This window comes from Raphanus sativus, chromosome 1 (genome assembly GCF_000801105.2).
Source record: "Raphanus sativus cultivar WK10039 chromosome 1, ASM80110v3, whole genome shotgun sequence".
Lineage (NCBI taxonomy): Eukaryota > Viridiplantae > Streptophyta > Magnoliopsida > Brassicales > Brassicaceae > Raphanus > Raphanus sativus.
Genome location: NC_079511.1, coordinates 6,467,164 through 6,489,626, shown reverse-complemented (window position 1 = coordinate 6,489,626; position 22,463 = coordinate 6,467,164). Strand labels below are relative to the sequence as shown.

The 22,463-nt window shown below is 38.5% G+C and overlaps 8 protein-coding genes and 1 pseudogene across 11 annotated transcripts; 7 read left to right on the top strand and 2 right to left on the bottom strand.

The window, feature by feature from the left end:
- The first annotated feature begins 425 nt into the window (after nt 1–425).
- Nucleotides 426–2,047, top strand: LOC108856351 (peroxidase 4-like). The gene is made up of 4 exons (XM_018630132.2): nt 426–703; nt 802–993; nt 1,215–1,383; nt 1,472–2,047. Exons 1-4 carry the CDS (start codon nt 506–508, stop codon nt 1,861–1,863), a joined length of 951 nt encoding a protein of 316 aa, XP_018485634.1. The 5' UTR covers nt 426–505; the 3' UTR covers nt 1,864–2,047.
- Nucleotides 2,048–2,702: 655 nt separating this feature from the next.
- LOC108810743 (protein TOM THREE HOMOLOG 1) lies at nt 2,703–5,335 on the top strand. 3 transcript variants are annotated; one of them, XR_001943199.2, is made up of 12 exons: nt 2,703–3,017; nt 3,099–3,189; nt 3,266–3,318; nt 3,395–3,487; nt 3,573–3,644; nt 3,769–3,841; nt 3,942–3,987; nt 4,119–4,182; nt 4,271–4,324; nt 4,403–4,480; nt 4,607–4,749; nt 5,138–5,335. XR_001943199.2 is itself a non-coding variant. In XM_018582862.2 (11 exons), the coding sequence occupies exons 1-11, from the start codon at nt 2,832–2,834 to the stop codon at nt 4,697–4,699; spliced, it is 903 nt and encodes a 300-aa protein (XP_018438364.1). In that variant the 5' UTR covers nt 2,703–2,831; the 3' UTR covers nt 4,700–4,952. The 3 variants fall into 3 exon arrangements, 1 of the variants encoding a protein (XP_018438364.1); XR_001943194.2 differs by lacking the exon at nt 5,138–5,335 and adding an exon at nt 4,827–4,952; XM_018582862.2 differs by lacking the exon at nt 5,138–5,335 and having other exon boundaries at nt 4,607–4,952.
- A 1,059-nt stretch (nt 5,336–6,394) lies between these two features.
- On the top strand, nt 6,395–8,395 carry LOC108810564 (inositol oxygenase 1). Of its 2 annotated transcripts, none has more exons than XM_018582770.2 (8): nt 6,395–6,650; nt 6,828–6,930; nt 7,029–7,315; nt 7,395–7,507; nt 7,580–7,702; nt 7,785–7,854; nt 7,972–8,132; nt 8,246–8,395. In XM_018582770.2, exons 1-8 carry the CDS (start codon nt 6,614–6,616, stop codon nt 8,270–8,272), a joined length of 921 nt encoding a protein of 306 aa, XP_018438272.1. In that variant the 5' UTR covers nt 6,395–6,613; the 3' UTR covers nt 8,273–8,395. The 2 variants fall into 2 exon arrangements, with proteins under 2 accessions (XP_018438272.1, XP_018438204.1); XM_018582702.2 differs by having other exon boundaries at nt 6,396–6,650; nt 6,822–6,930.
- A 361-nt stretch (nt 8,396–8,756) lies between these two features.
- Nucleotides 8,757–10,893, top strand: LOC130510882 (phytosulfokine receptor 1-like; annotated as a pseudogene).
- A 1,176-nt stretch (nt 10,894–12,069) lies between these two features.
- LOC108840399 (PHD finger protein ALFIN-LIKE 7) lies at nt 12,070–13,923 on the top strand. The gene is made up of 5 exons (XM_018613231.2): nt 12,070–12,382; nt 12,525–12,557; nt 12,889–13,117; nt 13,249–13,378; nt 13,455–13,923. The coding sequence occupies exons 1-5, from the start codon at nt 12,304–12,306 to the stop codon at nt 13,752–13,754; spliced, it is 771 nt and encodes a 256-aa protein (XP_018468733.1). The 5' UTR covers nt 12,070–12,303; the 3' UTR covers nt 13,755–13,923.
- Nucleotides 13,924–15,204: 1,281 nt separating this feature from the next.
- Nucleotides 15,205–16,515, bottom strand: LOC130510920 (uncharacterized). Its single transcript, XM_057007631.1, has 3 exons — nt 16,358–16,515; nt 15,793–15,835; nt 15,205–15,671 (listed from the first exon to the last, which is right to left on the bottom strand). The coding sequence occupies exons 2-3, from the start codon at nt 15,814–15,816 to the stop codon at nt 15,342–15,344; spliced, it is 354 nt and encodes a 117-aa protein (XP_056863611.1). The 5' UTR covers nt 15,817–15,835; nt 16,358–16,515; the 3' UTR covers nt 15,205–15,341.
- Nucleotides 16,516–16,795: 280 nt separating this feature from the next.
- On the top strand, nt 16,796–17,698 carry LOC130510915 (AT-hook motif nuclear-localized protein 28-like). The gene has a single exon (XM_057007629.1). It carries the CDS (start codon nt 16,912–16,914, stop codon nt 17,533–17,535), a length of 624 nt encoding a protein of 207 aa, XP_056863609.1. The 5' UTR covers nt 16,796–16,911; the 3' UTR covers nt 17,536–17,698.
- A 1,160-nt stretch (nt 17,699–18,858) lies between these two features.
- Nucleotides 18,859–20,463, top strand: LOC108859719 (ankyrin repeat-containing protein BDA1-like). Its single transcript, XM_018633629.2, has 2 exons — nt 18,859–19,477; nt 19,638–20,463. Exons 1-2 carry the CDS (start codon nt 18,881–18,883, stop codon nt 20,370–20,372), a joined length of 1,332 nt encoding a protein of 443 aa, XP_018489131.1. The 5' UTR covers nt 18,859–18,880; the 3' UTR covers nt 20,373–20,463.
- Nucleotides 20,464–20,847: 384 nt separating this feature from the next.
- LOC108843620 (ankyrin repeat-containing protein BDA1-like) lies at nt 20,848–21,708 on the bottom strand. The gene has a single exon (XM_056989315.1). The coding sequence runs from the start codon at nt 21,631–21,633 to the stop codon at nt 20,848–20,850; it is 786 nt and encodes a 261-aa protein (XP_056845295.1). The 5' UTR covers nt 21,634–21,708.
- Nucleotides 21,709–22,463: the final 755 nt, after the last annotated feature.

Here is a 22,463-nt window from a genome sequence, read left to right as displayed (position 1 = left end):
AGACTATAGACTAAACATACTAAAATACATAATTTGATGCTATGGCCGAATATTGAAGAGACAATCCCGCAGCGTAGCGCGGGTAATTATCTAGTATATATCTTAATGATCGTAAAAATTTAATCTGAGTTTAAAGAAGTGTTGAATTTAAAATAAAATATAATTCATTATCAAAGTAAATTATTACAGTTTAGTATTCAACATAAAAATAATTATAATTTCAAATAGTTTAATCTTAAGATAAATTATTATTTTGTTTGTTTGTTTCAATATCAAGCAAAATAATAAAAACTATATGTAACGTATTTGAAAAAGTCAGAAGGGTACTTCCACGCGCTCCCGCAGCTAAAAGGGACCGCACTTGATTATTTGCCTTGTATATATATTGAGAGCAAGCTCCTCTCATTTCCACATCTTCAATTCATCAAATCACTTACCAGTTAGCTCTTTGCAAAATTTGTTTATTACTTCGGAAAGTGAGAAAGCTTCTTGTTGTAACAATACTATGGCGATCTTCAAGATTCTTGTGTTGTTATTAAGCTTGTTTTGTTTCTGTCAAGCACAACTCTCTCCTACTTTCTACGACCAAAGTTGCCCTAACGCTCTATCAACCATCCGATCCTCAATCCGAACTGCCATCAGCCGTGAACGTAGAATGGCTGCTTCTCTCATCCGTCTCCATTTCCACGACTGCTTCGTTAATGTATGTATATTATTAACATATGATCTAACATGTATATATATGTGTCATGTGTGTGTTCATGTTCATAGACCGGTCTAAAATTTGTGTCTTTTTTCTAGGGTTGTGATGCATCAGTCATGCTCGTGGCAACTCCTACCATGGAGAGTGAGAGAGATGCAGTGCCAAACTTTCAATCAGCGAGAGGGTTTGAAGTTATCGATCAAGCCAAATCTGCTGTTGAGAGAGTGTGTCCTGGTGTCGTTTCTTGCGCTGATATCATTGCCGTTGCCGCTAGAGACGCTTCTGAATACGTAAGTCCTTAAGAATATCTGTCACTCGATCACAAACACATATATGTTCATTAAGTGTCGTGCGTTGTTAAATTTGAGGAAAACACATGCACTGCTACTATTTATAACAGTTAAATATAAAAGGCAACGCATAAACAATATATTGGACTACAACAGTTTACTTCGATTTCTCCTAAATTTAACTAAATCTTAAATAATGTAAACTTTGGAATCATCAATAGGTCGGAGGTCCAAGATATGCAGTGAAGGTTGGCCGGAGAGATTCCACCGCTGCGTTCAGAGCTATCGCTGACAGTGGCGATCTCCCCAGTTTCAAGGCAAGTCTCGACGAACTCTCTGATCTCTTCCTTCGAAAAGGTCTCAACACTAGAGACCTTGTCGCTCTCTCAGGTCAGTCCCAATAAAAAAAAACTTATTTGTTATCGATTTTTCTCCTTAATAGCTTGCTTTTGACACACGTGATGAACCCTATGTACAGGAGCTCATACATTAGGGCAGGCTCAATGCGTAACGTTCAAGGAAAGGCTGTACGACAACTCGAGTGACATCGACGCCGGATTCTCCAGCACCCGTAAGCGTCGCTGTCCGGTCAACGGTGGGGATACGAATCTAGCACCTCTAGATCTAGTGACACCAAACTCGTTCGACAATAACTATTACAGAAACTTGATGCAGAAGAAAGGACTCTTGGCGTCTGATCAAGTTTTGTTCGGAACCGGGGCTTCCGCGGACAGTATTGTGTCGGAATATAGCAGAAACCCTTCTAGATTTGCGTCTGATTTTGGAGATGCAATGATCAAAATGGGAGATATTCAGACGCTCACCGGCTCAGCTGGACAAATTCGAAGGATCTGCACTGCTGTTAATTAAAAAGAGATTGATTACCACCCTTCTCCAAGAAAGTCTCGAGACTTGTAATTCATGTTGTTATTTTTAAATTTACTCATTCAGTTTGCTTCATTGTTGTAATTGTATGTAACTTATTTCTGCATTGATTTGTTTGTCGTTTGAATATTATTAAAATAATAGTAATTCATGTTGTTCATATTTTACATGGTTTTGATTTTATAAAACTAAACCAACCAAATTTCATTATTTTTCTTTTAAAACTGAAGTTTCTTTAATTTGATAATAAACCTGAAAAAATGGAATTGAAATCAAATTCCTTATAATTTTGATTGAATTATAACTATGGTTTACATTATTAAGAACATCAATATATTCATGTACGTAGTATTCAAACAAAAATAAGATAAATATTCTTACTACATAATTAAAATTTAGTTTAGAAAATAAACTAATCAATAAATGAGAGGTAAACATTATTTAGGTTTTCATGAGATTTTAAATATTTTCAAAAAAAAAATATTTTAGTAACAAAAAAAAAATATTTCAAATAAGACTCAAAATTCCTTCTTTTTTTTTTTTTGTTAATTGTGAGATATCTTTTGAGAATTCACGAGAGGTGTTATAAAAATTTAAAGTTTATTTCCAGCTAACACTGGCTTTTCCACGAATGCGACACGCGGATCAATAGTTACAACGTCGCGTGTCGGTCACCACAACTCTTCCCCTTGGAAAGAATCACCGGCTATTTCCAGTGACTTCATAAATATGCCCTCTATTGCTTCCACGTCATCCTCGGTATTTCCCCGTCACGGGTCGTTCTCAAATCTAATTTTCTGGAACACTATAAAAACAGGAAAAAGCAAAAGCAAAAAAAGAACTAAACAAGGAAGGAAGGAGAAAGAGAGAGGATAAAGCGATTCGATCGATTCTCTTTTCGTTCATCGAAGCTAAACCCATCAACGAATCCAAACTACATTGATTCCTAAGCGATGAGAACCGGCGGCGGCTTGTATCTGATGCACTCTCTGTCCTCTCCGTCGTCGTCGTCTTCTTCTTCGCTTAATCTGAAGGAGGCAACGAATTGGTGGTGGGACGTGAACGAATCTCCGGTCTGGCAGGACCGTATCTTCCACATCCTCGCTGTTCTATACGCAATCGTTTCCGTCATTGCCGTGGTACCTGTACCACCTCTTTGAGCTTTTCGGTTTGATTTTGTGGTTCAAATTAATTGATCAAAGCTCCCTTCTTTATTATAGATTCAATTGGTGAGAATACAATTGAGAGTTCCAGAGTACGGATGGACGACGCAGAAAGTCTTTCACTTTCTCAATTTCCTCGTGAACGGAGGTCTGTGTGTGTAGCTAGCTAGCTGCAAATACATGATTATTTTTTGTCGTCTTGTGTTGATTTTTTGTCTTTGTAGTTCGAGCTCTAGTGTTTGTCTTCAGGCGTGATGCGCAGAACATGCAGCCAGAGGTTTTGGTCTCTTCTTCATTCACTTATTGTTGATTAAACCACCTCTGATTGATGGGTCTAATTTTGCTTGTTGTAGATTCTACAGCATATCTTGCTTGACATTCCAAGTCTTGTTTTCTTCACTACGTATGCTCTTCTCGTCCTCTTTTGGGCTGAGATATACTACCAGGTTGGTAGAGACTGATTTTTGGTTTAATTAGTGTTTACTATGGTTCGTTGTTAGTTTTGATGTTTACTCTGTCCTAACCCAACAGGCACGTGCTGTATCAACTGATGGACTGAGGCCAAGTTTCTTCACTATTAATGCTCTTGTATATGTAGTTCAGGTGAGGCCTTTGTAATCCTGTGAAATTTTTTAACCTTCAACTTAGTGGAGCCATCAGGCCTGAGGATACATTGTGTATGATTGATGTGGCTTCCCCAGCTTTATTCTTTCGTGTGTGATTTCAGATTGCTCTTTGGTTGGTATTGTGGTGGAAGCCTGTTCACGTTATGGTAATCATTTCCAAGATGTTCTTTGCAGGTAATAGCTTGAAGTGGTATTCATCCTTTGCGCACACAGATTGGTTGTATTCGTTTTTTTTTGTACTCTACATCTCACCTCTTGTGAATGTATATTGCAGGTGTGTCATTGTTCGCAGCCCTTGGATTTTTATTATATGGAGGAAGGTAATAAGTCGTTTCTCACTTGCATATGGTAGCTAAGTTTATATTCTTGTTAACCTGCTGCCACTGCTGTGGAGGCAGTGGCGCATCTGAGCTTGATTTCATTGTTGATTACAAAAACTATCTCCTTGCAGGCTTTTCCTAATGCTGCAACGGTTTCCAGTAGAATCCAAAGGGAGGCGCAAGAAGCTGCAAGAGGTTAAACTTGAATTTTCAAACTAAAATGTTTCCTATTTCCGTTTCTTGGAACTTTTACCTATTGTATTTGCTGTTATCTGTATGACAGGTCGGTTACGTGACATCCATATGCTTTACCTGTTTCCTCATCAGGTGTATCATGGTAAGCATATTAGTGATTCTAGTGATCAAATTTTGAAGCCTACAGCTAAGCAGAGCTTTTATTTTATTAATGGTGTAGATGTGCTTTAATGCGTTCGACGATGCAGCAGATCTTGATGTCTTGGATCACCCAATCCTAAACTTCATATATTACCTGGTAAGCTCTCTGATCAACCTCTTGGACTGCCATATATATATAGTGGATCATGGATCTTAAAATGGAAGTATAAAACTTCTTTTGAGAATCTCTAACAGAAGTTGTGTTATCTGGTTTAAATTACAGTTGGTGGAGATATTGCCTTCTACTCTGGTCCTCTTTATCCTAAGGAAGCTTCCACCAAAACGTGGTATCACACAGTACCATCAGATTCAGTGAACTGAGATTGTGTCCCATGGAGATGGATGCAAACAATCGAAACACCTGAGGTAATACAATAATATAAAGAGGAGCATGTCAAACAGCTGAAAATTGTGGAAAGTTAAATCTCTTGTTTTTTAAGCAGGAGTTAGATCGTTGGGGGGAGTTCTTATTGCTCTTCATAGATATATAATTTGTACATGTAAAAGGATTGAAGAATGATCAGTTGTGATTTCTTCTTAGACTAAATGAATATGGTTAACTAGTAGTATAGTCTCTCTTCTTCTTAACTAATTCAAAGTAGTTAGTTCATACCTTTCAGTGGTTTAATTGAGATTTCTAACTTTGTGTTATGAGACAAAGGAATTGAGATTTCTAACTTTGTGTTATGCGAAGAAGGAATGGTTTGTGTTTAAAATTTAATGATCATTGGTATTTATGGATCATGGTTGCCAGGTTCGTCGAGTGTTTGCTTTTAAGAAAAGAACAGATGCAATTGATCGCTTTTGACTGGTTGTTGGTTATCTTGCTACCATTCTTTTCCTCTCTGTTTCACCCAATTGAAGCTTAGGTGAAATCTTCACGTACACATAACAAATTGTTCTCCCTTGCCTGGATGTTAATTAGTTTGAAGTTTATTTGTTTGCATCGCAACTTATTTTTACCTATTTTATGGCAATTTTGAAGCATGTAGAACTTACGAAATTAGTGGTATATAACGGTTTAAGTTGATAAATTTGAGATTACAGGAAGAATTAAGAATCATCTTTCCAAATTTTATTATTTCGTCAATTGATCAAAATTCGATAGTTCTAATTAAAGCTTACAACAAAGCTCAGAGGCAAAGGAAGACGCAACCAGTAGAAACCGTGAGAATTGTAGGGTATTATTTTGTTACGTGCTGCTAAGATTAGTAAGCACACATGCAATCGAGACGTCTTCCTCTTTAAACTCTCACACGTCCTCGGATCAATAAAAAAACAAAACTTACCGATCCAAGGACTCATAAGAAGCCTCCATCGCTTTTCTCAAGAAAATGACGGTGTGATATAGCACAAGGATAAAACTATCTATTTAAGACGAGAGAGAAGCACCACCGTCATGTGGAGCCGACCGAAGTTGGCTTCTTCTGCTTTTTCTTGTGAATCTTACGTTAAAGTGACGTGGTTGCTCAGCAATCTTTTTGCGGCTCACGTGTAATATACAAGGTTTTAAACAAAATGAAATAAATATGAGTACTCATCCGTTACATTTTAGGCCCTTTCATTTTATAAAAAGAATCTTTTATGTTTTGTCCAAAAAACATGAATCTTTTATGTTTTAATTTTAACATCTACTTAATTATTAAGATTACAGAATCACAGGACCAATTTAATTACTGCTGTGTTTTATTATGATTTGGTTTGATAACATATACTGTAGATCCTTTTTGGACCAGTTAGGTTTATTACTACCTTTTTACAAAACCTAGGTTTATCAAATCAAAAGTAGTTTGTCAACTTTTAAAAACCGAGAAAAAGCAAATTTCAAAGTAGTTTAAAAGCAAAAGAGTAAGATAAAACGTTTTGTTAATTAATCACTAAGATCTAACAAATGTACAAAGAAATCATTAAAAACACACTTAATCACGCACCAAGTCATTGTCTTAACTCATCTCTACTTTTAGTACAGCTGTTTCTTTTTGGTCCGTTTTGTCTGCATGAACACTAACCTAATAAAGAGGGAGTTCTTTTGAACTTATTGCCATCGAAGGACTCTTTACGAGTCCTGATTCTGAAAACATGGCGAAGGGCTCGCTTCCTCCTTTATTCACACTTCAGGACACACTTCTCTCCTATATAAACCTTAGTGTCATTCTTTCTTTCGCCGTCATCACCAACAAACCCTAGCTTCGTCTCTCTCTCCTCCTCATCCTTTGGTTTCTCGATCTCCATGACGATTCTCATCGATCACCACTCTGATCACAATGGTTAGTGACTCTTTTGTTTCTCCTTTTCCTATTCTTGTCTGCTCATAAGATCTTCCGGTGGATATTTCAGATAAAATTTAAGAGCTTCTCTTTTTTTTGTGTGTGGGTTTGTTTGGATTATGCTTTGGGATCTTGGATCCATTTTGATGATTGAGTTTTGCCTTTATGAAGATGCAGGGGATGATATCGTAGAGAAGAATGTAACAGAGGAAGAAACAGAGTTGGTGTTAGATGGAGGTTTTGTGGCTCCTCACACCAACTCTTTTGGTCACACCTTCAGGTAGTTTCTCTCTTGGAATATTTTCATAATTTTTATTATTACATAGGTCAATATATTGCAATATTGAAACTTCTTGTTGTCATATTAAAAAAAAAAAGAGATTATGATGCTCAAAGTGAGAGGAGAAGAAGCGTGGAGGAGTTCTACAAAACCAATCATATTGGCCAAACAGTTGACTTTGTTAGGAGGATGAGAGAGGAATACGGGAAGCTAAACCGAACCGAGATGAGCATTTGGGAATGCTGTGAGCTTCTCAATGAGTTTGTCGACGAGAGTGATCCTGATTTGGACGAGCCTCAGATCGAACATTTGCTTCAGACTGCTGAAGCTATCAGAAAAGATTACCCTGATGAAGACTGGCTCCATCTGACCGGTCTTATCCATGGTAACTTCTATATATTGATAGTATATTAAACCAACGTTTTGTAATGATTTTGTTTTTGGTGTGTGTCTATGTGAATCAGATCTTGGAAAAGTTCTTCTCCACCCTTCATTTGGTGAGCTGCCTCAATGGGCTGTTGTTGGTGATACTTATCCAGTGGGATGTGCTTTTGATGAGTCCATTGTTCACCACAAGGTATTATAAGAGAGATCCCCTTAATACACTTTGAAAACTTTTGAAAACTGATTCCATGTTTTCTTGATGCAGTACTTCAAGGAGAATCCAGACTTCAACAACCCGAGTTACAACACCGAGCACGGGATATATAAAGAAGGCTGTGGGCTTGACAACGTGTTCATGTCTTGGGGACATGATGATTACATGTACCTTGTAAGCAAACAAACTACAGTCTCAACACTTGTTTACGTTTATTATAAGAATCTTTGTTTGATGCAGTCGCTCTGTTTCACAGGTTGCCAAGGCGAACAAAACTACATTACCATCGGCTGGCCTTTTCATTATCAGATACCACTCGTTCTACGGTATATATGACATACAGTCTGATTTTTTAAAAAATTTAAGAAGTGTAAGATTATACAGCTACTGGTTCTTATCCATGTTTTGTGTGTGTGTGTGTGTGTGTGTGTGTGTGTTGATAGCGCTTCACAAATCAGAAGCATACAAGCATTTGATGAACGATGAAGACAGAGAGAACATGAAGTGGCTGAAAGTATTCAACAAGTATGATCTCTACAGCAAAAGCAAAGTCCGTATAAACGTGGAGGAAGTGAAACCATACTATCTCTCCCTTATCAACAAGGTTTGTATATCTATATACAAAATGTAAATTCTAATTTTCATATTTACAATTTTGAAACAAACTTTAATTTATTGTTTTGGAGACCTAACCGGGCGGTTGTTTATTGGTTGCAGTACTTTCCGGCAAAGTTAAAATGGTGAAAATCACAAGCAAGAGGTGGGCTTTCTAATAAACTGGATGTGATGAATGTGACTTCAGATATGTGTAAACATATAAGGCAGATATGCCTTGATGAATAAAACATAGTGTTGGTTTCATTTGTACTTTAATTTCATTTCCAAATGGTACCATTCCGGTTGAACAAAACCAAAGCCGTATCGAGAACGCCTTTCTCTTGGTTCGTTTGGTGGAGTCATCAATTCCAGTTCATAATGCAAAATAAAAATCAATTTGACTAGGGGAAAAAAAAAGAAGAAGTCGGGTCATTAGTTATTACTTTGAAAAGTAAATTCGATTTCGAAATGTCGCTTTATCAGTCAACAACGGAAAAAAGAACTTTAGGGAGTCAACGATGTTAATATGTGTGGTGAACCTGCTCCTCCCTGATTTGTAGGATTCAATAAAAACTTTCGAATTTTTGAGATCATATATTCGCATATTTCACTCTTCCTATAGTATTGCGACATGGGTCTTCTTCACCATTACTGGTGGGTGATGGTCGTACTTGTTGTCACAGAGCTCTGCTTGTACTCTTCATCCACGTGACCTGGAGGCCTTGCGTGACTTCGACAACGAGCTCGGCCCCAAGCCAGATGGTTGGGACTTCAATTATACTGGAGGTTGCTGTGAATGGGAAGGGATCACATGTTCTTTTTCTACTCTGAGAATCACCAAGCTGAAGCTTGCGAGCAAAAGATTGTCCGGTAAGTTGTCTGAATCCCTTGGACGGCTGCATCAGCTTAGAGCTCTTAACCTCTCCCAAAATTCAATCTTCGGCTCCATCCCTCCCTCTATTTTCAATCTGACAAACCTAAAAACCCTAGATTTGAGCTCTAACGAACTGACTGGCCAAGTCCCTAAGAGCTTGAATCTTCCTTTACTGATATATTTAACTTTTTCCTCAAACAAGTTGAACGGCTCGCTCCCTGTGCATATTTGCCAAAACTCTACTGACCTTAAGCTGATCAGACTCGAGTCCAACGGTTTCACCGGAGATATTCCATCCGGTTTCGAGAAATGCGCTCTGCTCGAACATCTCTTCCTTAGCGGGAACGATCTCACTGGTAACATACCTGAAGATATCTTTCAGCTTCAAAAGTTGAACGTTTTGGAGATTCAAGACAACGGTCTCTCTGGTTCACTCACTCCTGCACTCGGTAACCTCTCCAGCCTCGTTCATCTCGACATCTCATCGAATAGATTCTCCGGCGAAATACCTGACGTGTTCAGCACACTACCCGAGCTAGAGTATGTAACGGCAAAGTCTAATAGATTCAGTGGAGGGATCCCTAAGTCGCTGGCAAATTCACAGAGCTTGATCTCGCTTAACCTAGGGAACAACTCACTGACTGGTCCTTTGTATCTGAACTGTGCTGCGATGACTAACTTGGCCTCGCTTGATCTCGGGTCCAATAACTTCAGTGCCTCTTTCCCTGAATATCTACCGTCTTGCAGTCACCTTCGTTACGTTAACCTAGCGCGTAACCACTTCGACGGGCACGTCCCGGAGAGCTTCAAGGAGTTTCATAGCTTGTCTCATTTATTGCTTTCCAACTGCAGCCTCGTTAACATTTCATCGACGCTTCGAATCCTTCAGCACTGCAAGAACCTGACAACTCTGATCCTCACTTTGAATTTCCGTGGAGAGATGTTGCCTGATGACCCGGGTCTTCATTTCAAGAAGCTGAAGGTGCTTGTTGTAGCAAACTGTAGGCTTACCGGCTCAATGCCAAGATGGTTGAGCAAGAGCACCGACCTAGAGTTGTTGGATATCTCGTGGAATCGTTTAACTGGAGCTATACCGGATTGGATCGGTGGTTTCGACAATCTTTTCTACTTGGATTTGTCAAGAAACTCGCTCACGGGAGAGATCCCCAAAAGATTGACAACTCTGCGTAGCCTCTCAAGCCGAGATGTTTCGGCCGACGAGCCATCTCTAGACTTCCCAATCTTTCAGAAAAGAAACGAAGATGCAAAGTGTCTGCAATACAAGCACTTTTTCAGGTTACCACCAACGCTACAACTCAGCCAAAACAATCTTTCTGGACCCATTTGGGAGGATTTTGGAAAACTGAAGAAACTCCATGTTGCTAATCTGAATGGCAACGGATTATCAGGACCAATCCCTAGCTCGCTTTCGGAAATGACAAGCTTGGAGGTTCTTGATTTGTCCAATAACCGCATTTCCGGTTCGATCCCGGAGTCTCTGCAGAATCTGACGTTCCTCTCCAAGTTCAGCGTCGCTAACAATAGTCTCTCAGGGAGAATCCCTTCTGGTGGTCAGTTTCAAACGTTTCCAGATTCTAGCTACGAGGGAAACCACTTTTTCTGTTACAACTGGACTCAATGTCAAGCAGGTGCGCCACTAGACGAGAGACGACCAAGTACCAGTGAGAGTGACTACTACAGTGATATTGATGACATTGCCATAGATTTTACATATGGAGTTGCTCTTGGGTTTGGTTTATCATTTGTTGTCGTTTGTTTTCTTCACCAACTGTTCTGTTTTTGATTTTCATGCACACAATTATCCGGTTGTGAACTGTTTACGTGTCTGTAAATGATATTGTAGGTTCTTGGACATATCAAGTTAGCTACTGATTTTCATTAGACCAAGTGTCTCAGCAATGATCAAAACCATGTTCAGCTGTTTTGGAAAATCCTCCAAGTTGTGAACTATCTTGAAAAAGTATTTCCTAAACACTTGCATACTCAGTTTTTTACCCATTCTACCATGTCAGAGGTAAACTCAGTTATAAACAACATATGAGCTAAAACCAGAGGTCTATCAAGTCTTAATCGCCTAGAGGAAAACTCAAACCGTAAGCAGTAACATAAAAGCTTTTAGTCTCATTCTCCAATTTTTTCGGTCGTTGATATCTAGCCGACTTTGCGGTACGTGAGTACGGTGAGTGAGAACACACTCGTAGTTGCTAAGAAGTAGGGATGCACCATATATTAGGCCTACCATATATCATCTTCAACATGAAACAGAAAACACATTCTGTAAGAAAATAAAATTATGATAATTACTCACCCCTACTCTCACTCTGATTTCAGGTTGGAGACCTCTTCGTCAAATGGCAAATGATTTAATAAAATATTGGAATTTAGAGCTATAGTCATTTCCAATGGTACATTCAGGTTGAAAATTAGAAGTCTTTGTCACTCATTATAACAATTCTTCTAACTATGCTAACATAATACTAGAGTTAAAGACTTTAAATATCAGAGAACTCCCCTCTAAGAAAATAAAATTATGATAATTACTCTCACCTACCAAGCAAATTACCATGAGATGGTTCTTACTCTGACTCTGATTTTAGATTAGAAACCTCTTAGTCAACGTTTATATATCCATTACCTTTTTTTTGTTTGAAATTTAATTATATTACGAACTTATATTATTAAAACAGAGGTCATCAAAACCTTAACTTCTCATCTAAGAAAATATAAATATGATAATTACTCATTTACCAAGTAAAAGACCATGAAATTGTTCTTACTCTTGACTCTGATTTCATGTTGGAAAGCTCTTATATATCCATTAATTTTTGTGTTCTAAAATTTAATTATATTACTTAACTTATATTAAAATACTACATAATATTCAAATGTTGACTCAAAATAAAGGAAAAATAGCAAATGACTTGTAATTAAAATATTGGAATTTAGAACAAGTCAGATAAGACTAAAAAAACAAATAGTAACATGTCGAGTCAAAAAAAAAGAGAAAAGAAAAAGAAAAGAAAGATATAGTGGCCGCTGTAATCTGTGATCCAACATAGCGCCCCCGAACAGTCTTTCCTTTTTCGTTTCTAGGGTTTCTCTCTCCTCTCTCTCTCTCTCAGTATATAATCTCTCTCTCTCTCCTTCTCTTACCGAATCCAAAATACAGAGTTCCCTGAAAGAGAGGGAAAACAAAAAAAGCCGATCTTTTTTGGTTTCTTTCTCGTGCATCTCCAATACATTCTCACCACCGGAACTCGATTCGAGGTCACCGCGGGAGGATATGGAGGGACGCGCTGCGGAAGATGTGTTTAAGGACTTCAGGGCTCGAAGAGCTGGTCTCATCAAGGCTCTCACTACTGGTTGGTTAATACTTCCATCTCTCTCTCTCTTTCGAATCTGTGTTTCCTTTTCTTCGAATCCAAAAAGCTTGTTTCTTTCTCAAGCATTGATCATAAAGTTGACGCCTTTCTTCGATTCATGCTTTCTTTTCTGTGGGTGCAGATGTACGCAGGTTTTACGACAAGTGTAACCCTGGTGAGTTATATTCGTCACTCATCTTTCACAAAGTGTTTATCTTTCAGAGTTAGTTGAGGTTATATGTCTTCACTCGCCTCCTGTACTTGAATTAGGGATTAGTCTGTGTTGGTAAAATGTATGTTTTTTTTTGCTTCATGTGTGTTTGTTCACTGGTACAGTTGTTGTTGTTGTCAGCGTTCTACTGGTGTAGATCTTTCATTATCTTCCTCTTCGGTGTAGTTTTGGTTTCATGGTTTTTTTTTTTTGTGAGTTTCTTCAGGTTTTCTCTATTTGTTTTTTCTTTTCCTTTCCGTAGGGTAATTCTGTTTTTTTTTTTTAATGTGTGCAGCCGAGGAAAACTTGTGTCTCTACGGACTACCAAACGGATCATGGGAGGTTAACCTTCCTGTCGACGAGGTCCCTCCTGAGCTTCCTGAACCAGCTTTAGGAATCAACTTCTCAAGGGACGGTATGTCAGAACAAAACTGGGTTTCTTTGGTTGCAGTTCACTCTGACTCTTGGCTCATCGCTGTTGCCTTTTACTTCGGCGCACGTTTCTCATTTGATAAAAACGAGAGGTTTTTCTTCCTTCTCTGCTTAGTGTTCTATGTTGTTTGGTAACGCTTACATCATGTTAGCTGCTGTGTTCTAGCATCAAACAGTTTGTAAGTTGGTCTTACCTTTTGAGTTTTTAAAAAATTTGTTTCAGGATGAGGCTGTTCAAGATGATAAATGATCTCCCAACCATTTACGAGGTTGTAACTGGCAATGCAAAGCCATCCAAGGATCAATCTGCTAACCACAACGGCAGTAGCAAAAGCAAGTCTAGTGGTGTCAAGGTATATAAAGAAGCCTCCTGTTTAATTCTAAGTCTATCTATCTATCTATGTTAACGGGTTTCTCGCCCTCATGCAGGCTCGCCAATCTGAATCTCAGACTAAGGCTTCAAAGAGATCCCCACCACCACCACCACCACCAAGAGAAGAAAGTGAGAGCGGAGATGATGATGAGGGGGAAGACGAGGATGGACAAGGAGAGTTTTGTGGTGTGTGTGGAGAGAACGATGATGGAGGAGATGAGTTCTGGATATGGTGTGATACTTGTGAGAAATGGTTCCATGGGAAATGCGTGAAGATCACACCTGCAAGGGCGGAGCACATCAAACATTACAAATGCCCCAGTTGCTGCAACACCAACAAGAAACATAGAGCTTGATAAAAGAAGGAGATGATGATGATATAACAGTTGCATTTGATTGTGTAGTCTGAATGTGATTGAAAAAACAGCTTTTACAGTTTAGTAATGTCTCCTTTTTTTTCTTTTTCTTGTTGATTTCAAAATGCTGTGACTAATTTCGTCTTGTGATTCTTAGAAAATTCTTGTCTTTAAAGAGTCTATAGTCTGTTTGACAAAAAAAAAAAGTCTATAGTCTTTGAACCAAAAAAAAAAAGAGTCTATAATCAGTCAATGTCAATTAGTTTTTTTTCTCTCTTCTTGGTATGACTCGACAACGTTGTCTCTTTATGCCTTGATTAAACTCGTTATAAGTTTACATTCTCAAAGGCGTCTCGTGTTCGCTAGTTACTGTGTTGTATAGTAGCCTTCAGATGACTCAGTGCCTCAGGGCTATGAAGGTTTCCATCAAGAGGAGAGAGCAGGAACAAGTCGAAGGCTGTGCAGAGATAAACAGCAACGCAGGAAAGAGCAGGTGCGTGGAGCAGAGTGTTGACAAATGGCACGGCATCAACGTTATCAAGAATGTAACATATTGAACGCATTAACAACACATTAAAAATAAAAAATTTACGCATTAAGAACACATGTATTATAGACCTTATAGATAAGAGAAAAAAACAATATTTTTTAACGTATTAAGAACAAATGTAGAGAAAAAAAGCAATACTTTCTGGTCACACTATATAATTACACAAATACCACTTCCCATTAAAGAGACAACGACTAGTCTTTGTACACTATTACCAATAACCTCTGCATCTTCTTCTTATTCGGCCATGTTCGTTTGTACATCTGGAAGGTGCATCCAGATGATCCATCTGGATGTCTTATTCAGATGCTACATCCGGGTGTTGTTCGTTTGTACATTTGACGGGTGCATCTAGATGAAGCATTCGGATGCAGCTGTGTTCGTTTGTTCTTTTATTTTGAACGTGCATTTGCATCCAGATGTATTTGATGGCAAAATGACTAAAATGGACATGTCTTTTATTTTAACTATAGCTTATTCTTAATTCATGTTTATTATTTTTATATTAATTTTATTAATCCTATAATCTAATTTAAATTATATTTACAAGAATATAATTTTAAAATTATTATTTTAACTTTATTTTTTTGATCAATTTTTGTTTTAACTTTCATGAATTTATTTTCATGAAAACAAGACAATGAAGTCACAAAATAAGTAACATTTTATAAAACATTTAAACTAAAATCCAACAATGATTTGAAGAAAAACTTTTAACTTAATTAAATTTCCAACGTGATTCTCACTTGTTGGAATCGAAAGTCATATAAGCATTACAAAAGTCATTTTAACTTGAAAAACTTTGGAATCGAAGAACTTATTTGATTCTCACCTGTTGGAAATTGAAAGTCATTTTAAGCATTACAAAAGTTATTTGATTCTCACCTGTTGGAATCGAAAAACTTTTAACTTAATTAAATTTCCAACGTTCTTTTAACTTGAAAAGCATATAAGCATTACAAAAGTCATAAACATAACGAGTCTTAAACATGATTCATAAGATTATACTAAACTAAAACATGAACATAAACATCTCTTCATGCATCTCTGCTTTCACCTGTTGCATACTCCAAATAAAGAACTTTGTTCTCATCATCTCCATAAGACAAGAAAGTTTGACGATTTGCAGGATCTTCCTTGAGGTGTTTAATCGAGACTTTGTACAAAGAAGACCACATTCTTATAGCAGACAAGGAGTTCAGAACTTTCATTGCTCTAAGCTGACTACAACTAATCTCAGGATGGTTCTCTATTAGATGATTCTTGTGGGACAGAATCTTGTCGCGTGTCTCAACACTCTCCCTTATCACATCTGCGACTGCTTGTCCTGCTTGTACAAGCTTTGGTTCAGATGCAACATCAGTTTGCTGAAACAAGAAATCAAAAATTCTCAGCTTTGTCCAACACAAGTAAATGCATGATATGAACACAAAAAAGCATTTGATTAAACCGAGATCAAATAAGAGGTTTAGAGGGTAAAGTACTCACATCGGTACCATGAATGGATGCCATTGTTTCTCTTCCAAATAAACTGTAAACATATTTCAAGATCACTACTAAAGACAAACCACTCAAACCAAACTCATATACAGATAGCACAAAAACAAGACAAGTCTAAGTAAACACATTCTTTGCAATGAAAACGCAAGACCAGACTTTCAGACATGAAGCAGAGAAAGCAAACACATTCTCGGAAAAGAGTAAAAAAAAATCTGCAGCTTTCATATCTTACAAAGCACAAAGACAGAATCTGAAGAAAGATGATTCCAGTTTTAACAAATCTTAAACGAGAGACCAACGGTAAAGAACAAGCACACACACCCCTGACCTCTCTAAGGTTCCAAGTTTTTAATCCCTACTCTTCAAATACTAAACCCACAACAACAAAAATGCAGTGATGAGATAACAGACAGATCTGAGATTCAAACACAAACTTTAAACAATTTCTATTTGAGAGACAAAACCATGTAAAAGAGAGAACCCACCACGTAAATGAGACTAAACCAAAATCTATGAACTTTATACAAAATGATGGAAATGAAGAGAAGAGAACCTGACGTAGTTCTCGAAATTGAACGCCGAAACCGTCGAAGGAGAAACGAGAACCGCCGAACAGAGTGGTCTGAGAGAGAGAGCGAGAGAGAGAGAGCGAGAGAAAGACGCTAGAGAGAGAGAGACATGTTGGGGAGAGAGACCTGTTAGAGAGATACACGCTAGAGAGAAGTAGGGTTAGGTGATTGTGTGTAATTTTCAAGTTTAGTTAGGGGTATTTTCGTCATTTGCTATTTTTGACTGAATCAGCTGCATCTGGATACACCATGAAGACTCAGTCAACTTTTTTGAAAAAACTCAGCTGAGTTTTTAAAACTCAGTCAGATGATCCATCTGAATGTACCGATAAAGTGTGTTAAACGAACATCAATATTCACCTTCACCCAGATGGATCAGTTGACTGAGGAAACGAACATGACCGACTTTTACTATTCTCCATTTTACCACACAACTATAAAAAAAGAAACAATAAGGTAAAAAAAAGGAGACATTGGACCTCCAAGTTCCCTCAAGACCAACACGCTCTCTACTCCTCCTTCACCGCCGCCTGTCTCAATGGAAGCCGTCCCCCGTCAGCGTCCACGTGGCAGACCCCAAGGTTCGAAAAACAAACCGAAACCGCCGGTCTACCTCACCTTGGAGCCTCCCATGAGTCCTTACATCCTCCAAGTCCCCTCCGGAAACGACGTCGTCGCCTCCATCGACCGCTTCTGCCGCGAGAGAGGCGTCGGCCTCTGTCTCCTCAGCGGCTCCGGCTCCGTCGCCGACGTCACGCTCCGCCAGCCTCGCCCCGCGGCTCCCGGCTCCACCATCACTTTCCACGGCAAGTTCGACCTCCTCTCCCTCTCCGCCGCTTTCCTCCCTCCTCCCGTCTCCACCTCCTTCGCCGTCTCGCTCGCCGGACCTCAGGGACAGATCGTCGGCGGATTCGTCTCCGGTCCTCTTATCTCCGCCGGACCCGTCTACGTCGTCGCCGCGAGTTTGAACAACCCTTCGTATCACCGGCTACCCGTCGCGGAGGAGAAGGGAGAGAACTCCTCGGGTGAGGCGGAGGCGAAGGAAGGGAAAGGACGGTCGCCGCCGGTCTCTGGAGGAGGAGGTGGAGAGTCTTGCCGCATTGATGATGGCTCTGATGTTGTCTGGGCACCCGCCGCCATACTACACAATCCTTCCCTTTAATGTTTCATAATATCATCATTAAGAATCAATCGTTTGCTAATTAGATTTGTGTATCAGAATCGTGATGCTCTCTCTCAGTCTCAGTCTTTCGGTTTGAAGTTTGACTTATGAATATTATATGATTTACTTTGTCTTCTAGAGATAATTTAAAAGTTTGTCCCTAATGATTGGTTGGTTTTTCTAATTGCCATATAACCTTATTACATTGTTTATTAGATCGATGTCTGGTAGTTGGCTGTAGGTATGATTTTATATTCATTTCTACAACATAAGACATCCTAATGGGCAACGGTTTAGTGGTCTTATTACTACATGATGATGACACATCTCGCAGATTCAACTAATGGCCCAAAAGGTCTCATCCATCACTACTTGGAACATTGCACTTTGTTATGAGAGATTTATCATATCGTATGTTAAGGTGTGACAGCATTTGCATTCTCAAAATAAAGCCATATATATTATGCTAGGGTAGCGTTAAAACCAACTTAATCGGGGCTCAAGCATCACCTTCTGATGCTTGGTCCAGCTGCGTACGAAAAATTCCCACAAGTGAGAGAGCAAACTAAAATCAGAAAGAAGGCGGAGACAAACACGAATGGTGTGGTAGAAGAATGTGAGATACTCCATCTCTTACTGTCAAGAGGGTGCACATCGATCTTGTGGTAGAATGTGTCACAAGTTACCCTGAATGTATTCAAGTTGTGAGCAAGAATAGTCAGAATGCTCTGAACCTTGCCGAGACCGTCGAAAACTCATTACACACACCAAGAATAAAAGACTGGTTAGCATAGAGTCAGAATTACACTGATGTCTCGACAGCCTGCAGCCGCTCAGGACTATAAAATATTTCGAATGAATAAGAAACCCATAAGTAGATCTATTTGCTTATGGATGATTATGTATGGGTAAACAAAGGGATTAATTAAGAAAATGCTAGTGGATGCAGAGCTTTTATGAACATCACGTGGGAATAAATATCCTCAGAATTGGTGTTGGTCAAAGGTCTTTCTTTATTATTTCTCTTACATGTGAAAACTCACCAAAAAAAAAAAGAAAGAAGAAAACTCACCCTTTCCTTTCAAGTCAACTCACTCCATGTGGAGAGTCACATGCTCACTGGTTCTTGCTCCGAAGCTCCCGCCTAAAACCCTCAAGGTCCACATTATTCTTTTGTTTCAAAAATGTATATAAAACTGAATTGCAGCAGGTAACGAGGCCATAATAAAAAAATAAACGAAACAAGAACGTTCGGTTCTTCTCTGTCTATAAAAGTCCACTCACATAACTTCATCAATCTTGCAGAGTTCTATTATTATAAAACCTTTTTAACTTTTTCTTTCCAATGGATCCAAGACTTGAACAAGCAGCTGAATCTGGAAGCATCGATGAGCTATATGCTCTTATTGATGAGAATCCATACATACTTGAGAACATAGAGGCAGTACCATTTGTGACCACTCCCCTCCACGTAGCTGCAGCTTCTGGGAACTTACCATTTGCCAAGGAGATTATGAATCTTAAGCCCTCTTTTGCTAGAAAGCTCAACGCAGGCGGGTACAGTCCGTTGCATCTTGCTGTCAACATGGATCAAGATGAGTTTGTCTGCAGGATGATCTGGCTTGATGGCCATCTTGCCCGCGTTAAAGGGAGAAACGGCATCACACCGTTTCATTTACTAGCGATAAAAGGAGACGCAGATCTTGTAGCAAGGTGCCTTCGTAAATCCCCTGAATGTATCGAAGATGAGAGCGTAGATCGCCAGAATGCTCTGCATCTTGCTGTGATACATAATAGATTCGAAGTTCTCCAAGTCCTCACCGGATGGATCCAGAGAATGACCCAAAGAGACGCTGACTCCATTCAGAGTCGTGTTTTGAATAAAGTGGATATTGACTACAACATGCCTTTGCACCTTGCAGCATCTAAGAATGATCGCCAGGCATGTTTTCTCTTCTTCTTCGGTTAGTTATTTTAAACTACAAACAAAAGCAAGTTCTACCACGTGCAGGGGATAGGCTTCCATTTAAAAGTTAAGTTATAGTTGAATGATTGAACTATGTGAGATTTCTATATAATATGATGGATATCCATTTGTTCAGGCGGTTAAGCTGTTATTGGAATGTCGGTTGGTCAAGCGGAACGAAGTAAATGGTGATGGTTTAACTTTCCTTGATATCTTAAGAAACCAAGAACAGAGAGAGGAGGAAGGTGGAGCAGGCTTAAGAAGCCAGGGACCAGGAGGGGAGGACCTGGATTTGGAACAAGTTGTTGTAAAAACCGGGTGTAAAGAGGCGGCTTCCGTGCCAAGAACGAAGGCAAGGTTTGAGACTTTAAAATCACCATTCACTTTCTGGAATTTCTGTTCCACGGGCATTAGACGCCTAAGGACTGACACATCAGATGAAGCTCGTGGAGTGTTCTTGATTATATGCACTTTGATAATAACAGCCACTTACCAGACTGCCCTCCAGCCTCCCGGAGGTGTACACCAATCTGAGGGTTCGAATGCGGGTTCCGTAGTGATGAAACAGGTCTTTTTCATCCTTCTTTGGATTTCCAACACCATCGGCTTCTGCTGCGCTATATTCTACACCTTTTGTCTCATGCCAATTGGTAGTATGTTTGCATGTTGGTTCTTTTGGATTGGGGGATCTCTGTGCATTTCTTATGCTCTGGCCATGGCAGTAATCTCACCGCACCCTCTAGTGTTTCTCTCTGCGGCCTTCGTCTTCTTCCTGCTCATTGCTCTCTATATGTTGCTTGAAGTTTTCTTTGAGAGTTGGCATCTGACTGTTAGTCTTGTGCCCCGATTGAGCTGGTTTTGGAAGGTTTGATACACCATATGTCACTTTTATTACCGAAGAAGAGACATATGCCATGTCCCTTGTGTTTTTTTTTTAAATTACAATTAACGATTAGTTTTGCAATAAGTTGGCTTTGATATACATGTATATCAAAACGTAAGGAAGGAATGATTTCATGAAAATATTGCATCTTTTACGTTGACAACTTTTCTTTTGCTTTTAAGAGTGTACTACTGTACTTGGTTTGCTCGCGAATTCGCAGATATAAATATTGTATGATAATATATATTATTTATAGAATATCATTAAATAATAACTTATGAATATTTATTAATAAAAAATATTCGTAGAATTATATATGTAATTATGATATTTGTGTCTTTGACACATATTGTGCATATTTTTCGCTATTTTCTTCATTTTCTTGTTATTATTTTTTTTATCAAATATTTACTAATATTTTCTTAATTTTTACATATTTTTTTCCAAATATTTATTTTTCTCTCTAAATAGTATTACAAATTATACAACATTCAATGAACCAAAAATTCATCATATAACATTTTCTTAATGGACAGTAAAAAAGCCACCAACGTTGTATAAAAACTTCAAGCAAAATATAGAGAGCAATGAGCAGTAAAAAGACCAAGTTTACGGAGAGAAACACTAGAGGGTACGGTGAGATTACTGCCATGGCTACATCATAAGAAATGCACAGAGATGTCCCAATCCAAAAGAACCAATTTGAAAACAAACCAACAAGTGGTATGAGACAAAATGTGTAGATAATAGTGCAGCCGAAGCCAATGGTGTTGGAAACCCAAAGAAGGATTAAGAATGCATGTTTCATCACCATCGAACCCGCATTGGAATCCTCGGACTGTTGTACACCTCCAGGAGGCTGGAGTGCAGTCTGGTAAGTGGCTGTTATTATCAAAGAGCACACAATCAGGAACACTCCTCGAGCTTCATCTGACGTGTTAGTCCTTCGGCGTCTAATGAATGTGGAGCAGAATGTCCAGAAAGTGAATGGTGATTTTAAAATCTCACACCTTGCCTTTGGTCTTGGCACGGAAGCCGCCTCTTTACACCCAGTTTTCATAGCAACTTGTTCCAAATCCAAGGCCTTTCCTACTCTCAGTCTCTGGCTTCTTAAGCCTCCACCAGCATTTCTCTGTCCTTGGTTTCTTAAAATATCAAGGAAAGTTAAATCATCACCATTTACTTCATTTCGCTGAACCGACCTACATTGCAGTAACAGTCTCATCATCTGCATAAAATGGATCATCATATTAGGAAAAAAAATCTTAATGTATAGGAATCTTACATTGTTCACACAACCTTGTTAATTAATTTTGAGGTGGAAGCCCATCCACTTCACATGGTAGAACTTGCTTTTTAATATAGTTTTAAATAAGAACTGGAGAGTAAAAGCAAACATGCCTGATGATCATTCTTATATGCTGCAAGGTGCAAAGGCGTGTTGTAGTTAAGATCCAACTTATTCAGACCATTATACTAAATGGATTCAGCATCTCTTTGGCCCATTCTCTGGATCCATCCAATGAGGACTTGGAGAACTTCAAATCTATCATGTATCACAGCAAGATGCAGAGCATTCTGGAGATCTACGCTCACATCTTGGATACATTCAGGGGAAGTATGGAGGCACTCTGTCACAAGATCTATGTTTCCTCTTGACACTAGTAAAAGGAACGGTGTGATGCCGTTTCTCCCTTGAAAGCGGACAAGACCGTTATCAAGCCAGATCATCCTGTGGACAAACTTATTTTTGTTCTTGAAAATATATATTATGTATAGAATATCTTAATTTTTTATAAATTTGATGTAAAAATAATTGATAAATATTTAACAATAACAAATGTTTGTAGAGTTATATACGCAATTATCACATTAAATTCTCCAACACATCTGTATCTTCTTCAACTTCTTTTTATTTTTCTCGTTATTATTTTGTTATTTCTATTGATTTTTTTATTTTTTCTAATTTTTTCCGAATTTTTACATATTTTTATCAAATATTTATTCATTCTAAATAGTAAAACAAACCATATAATTAAGAGAAATTACTCAGATTAACTCTAGTTTTACATGTAACTA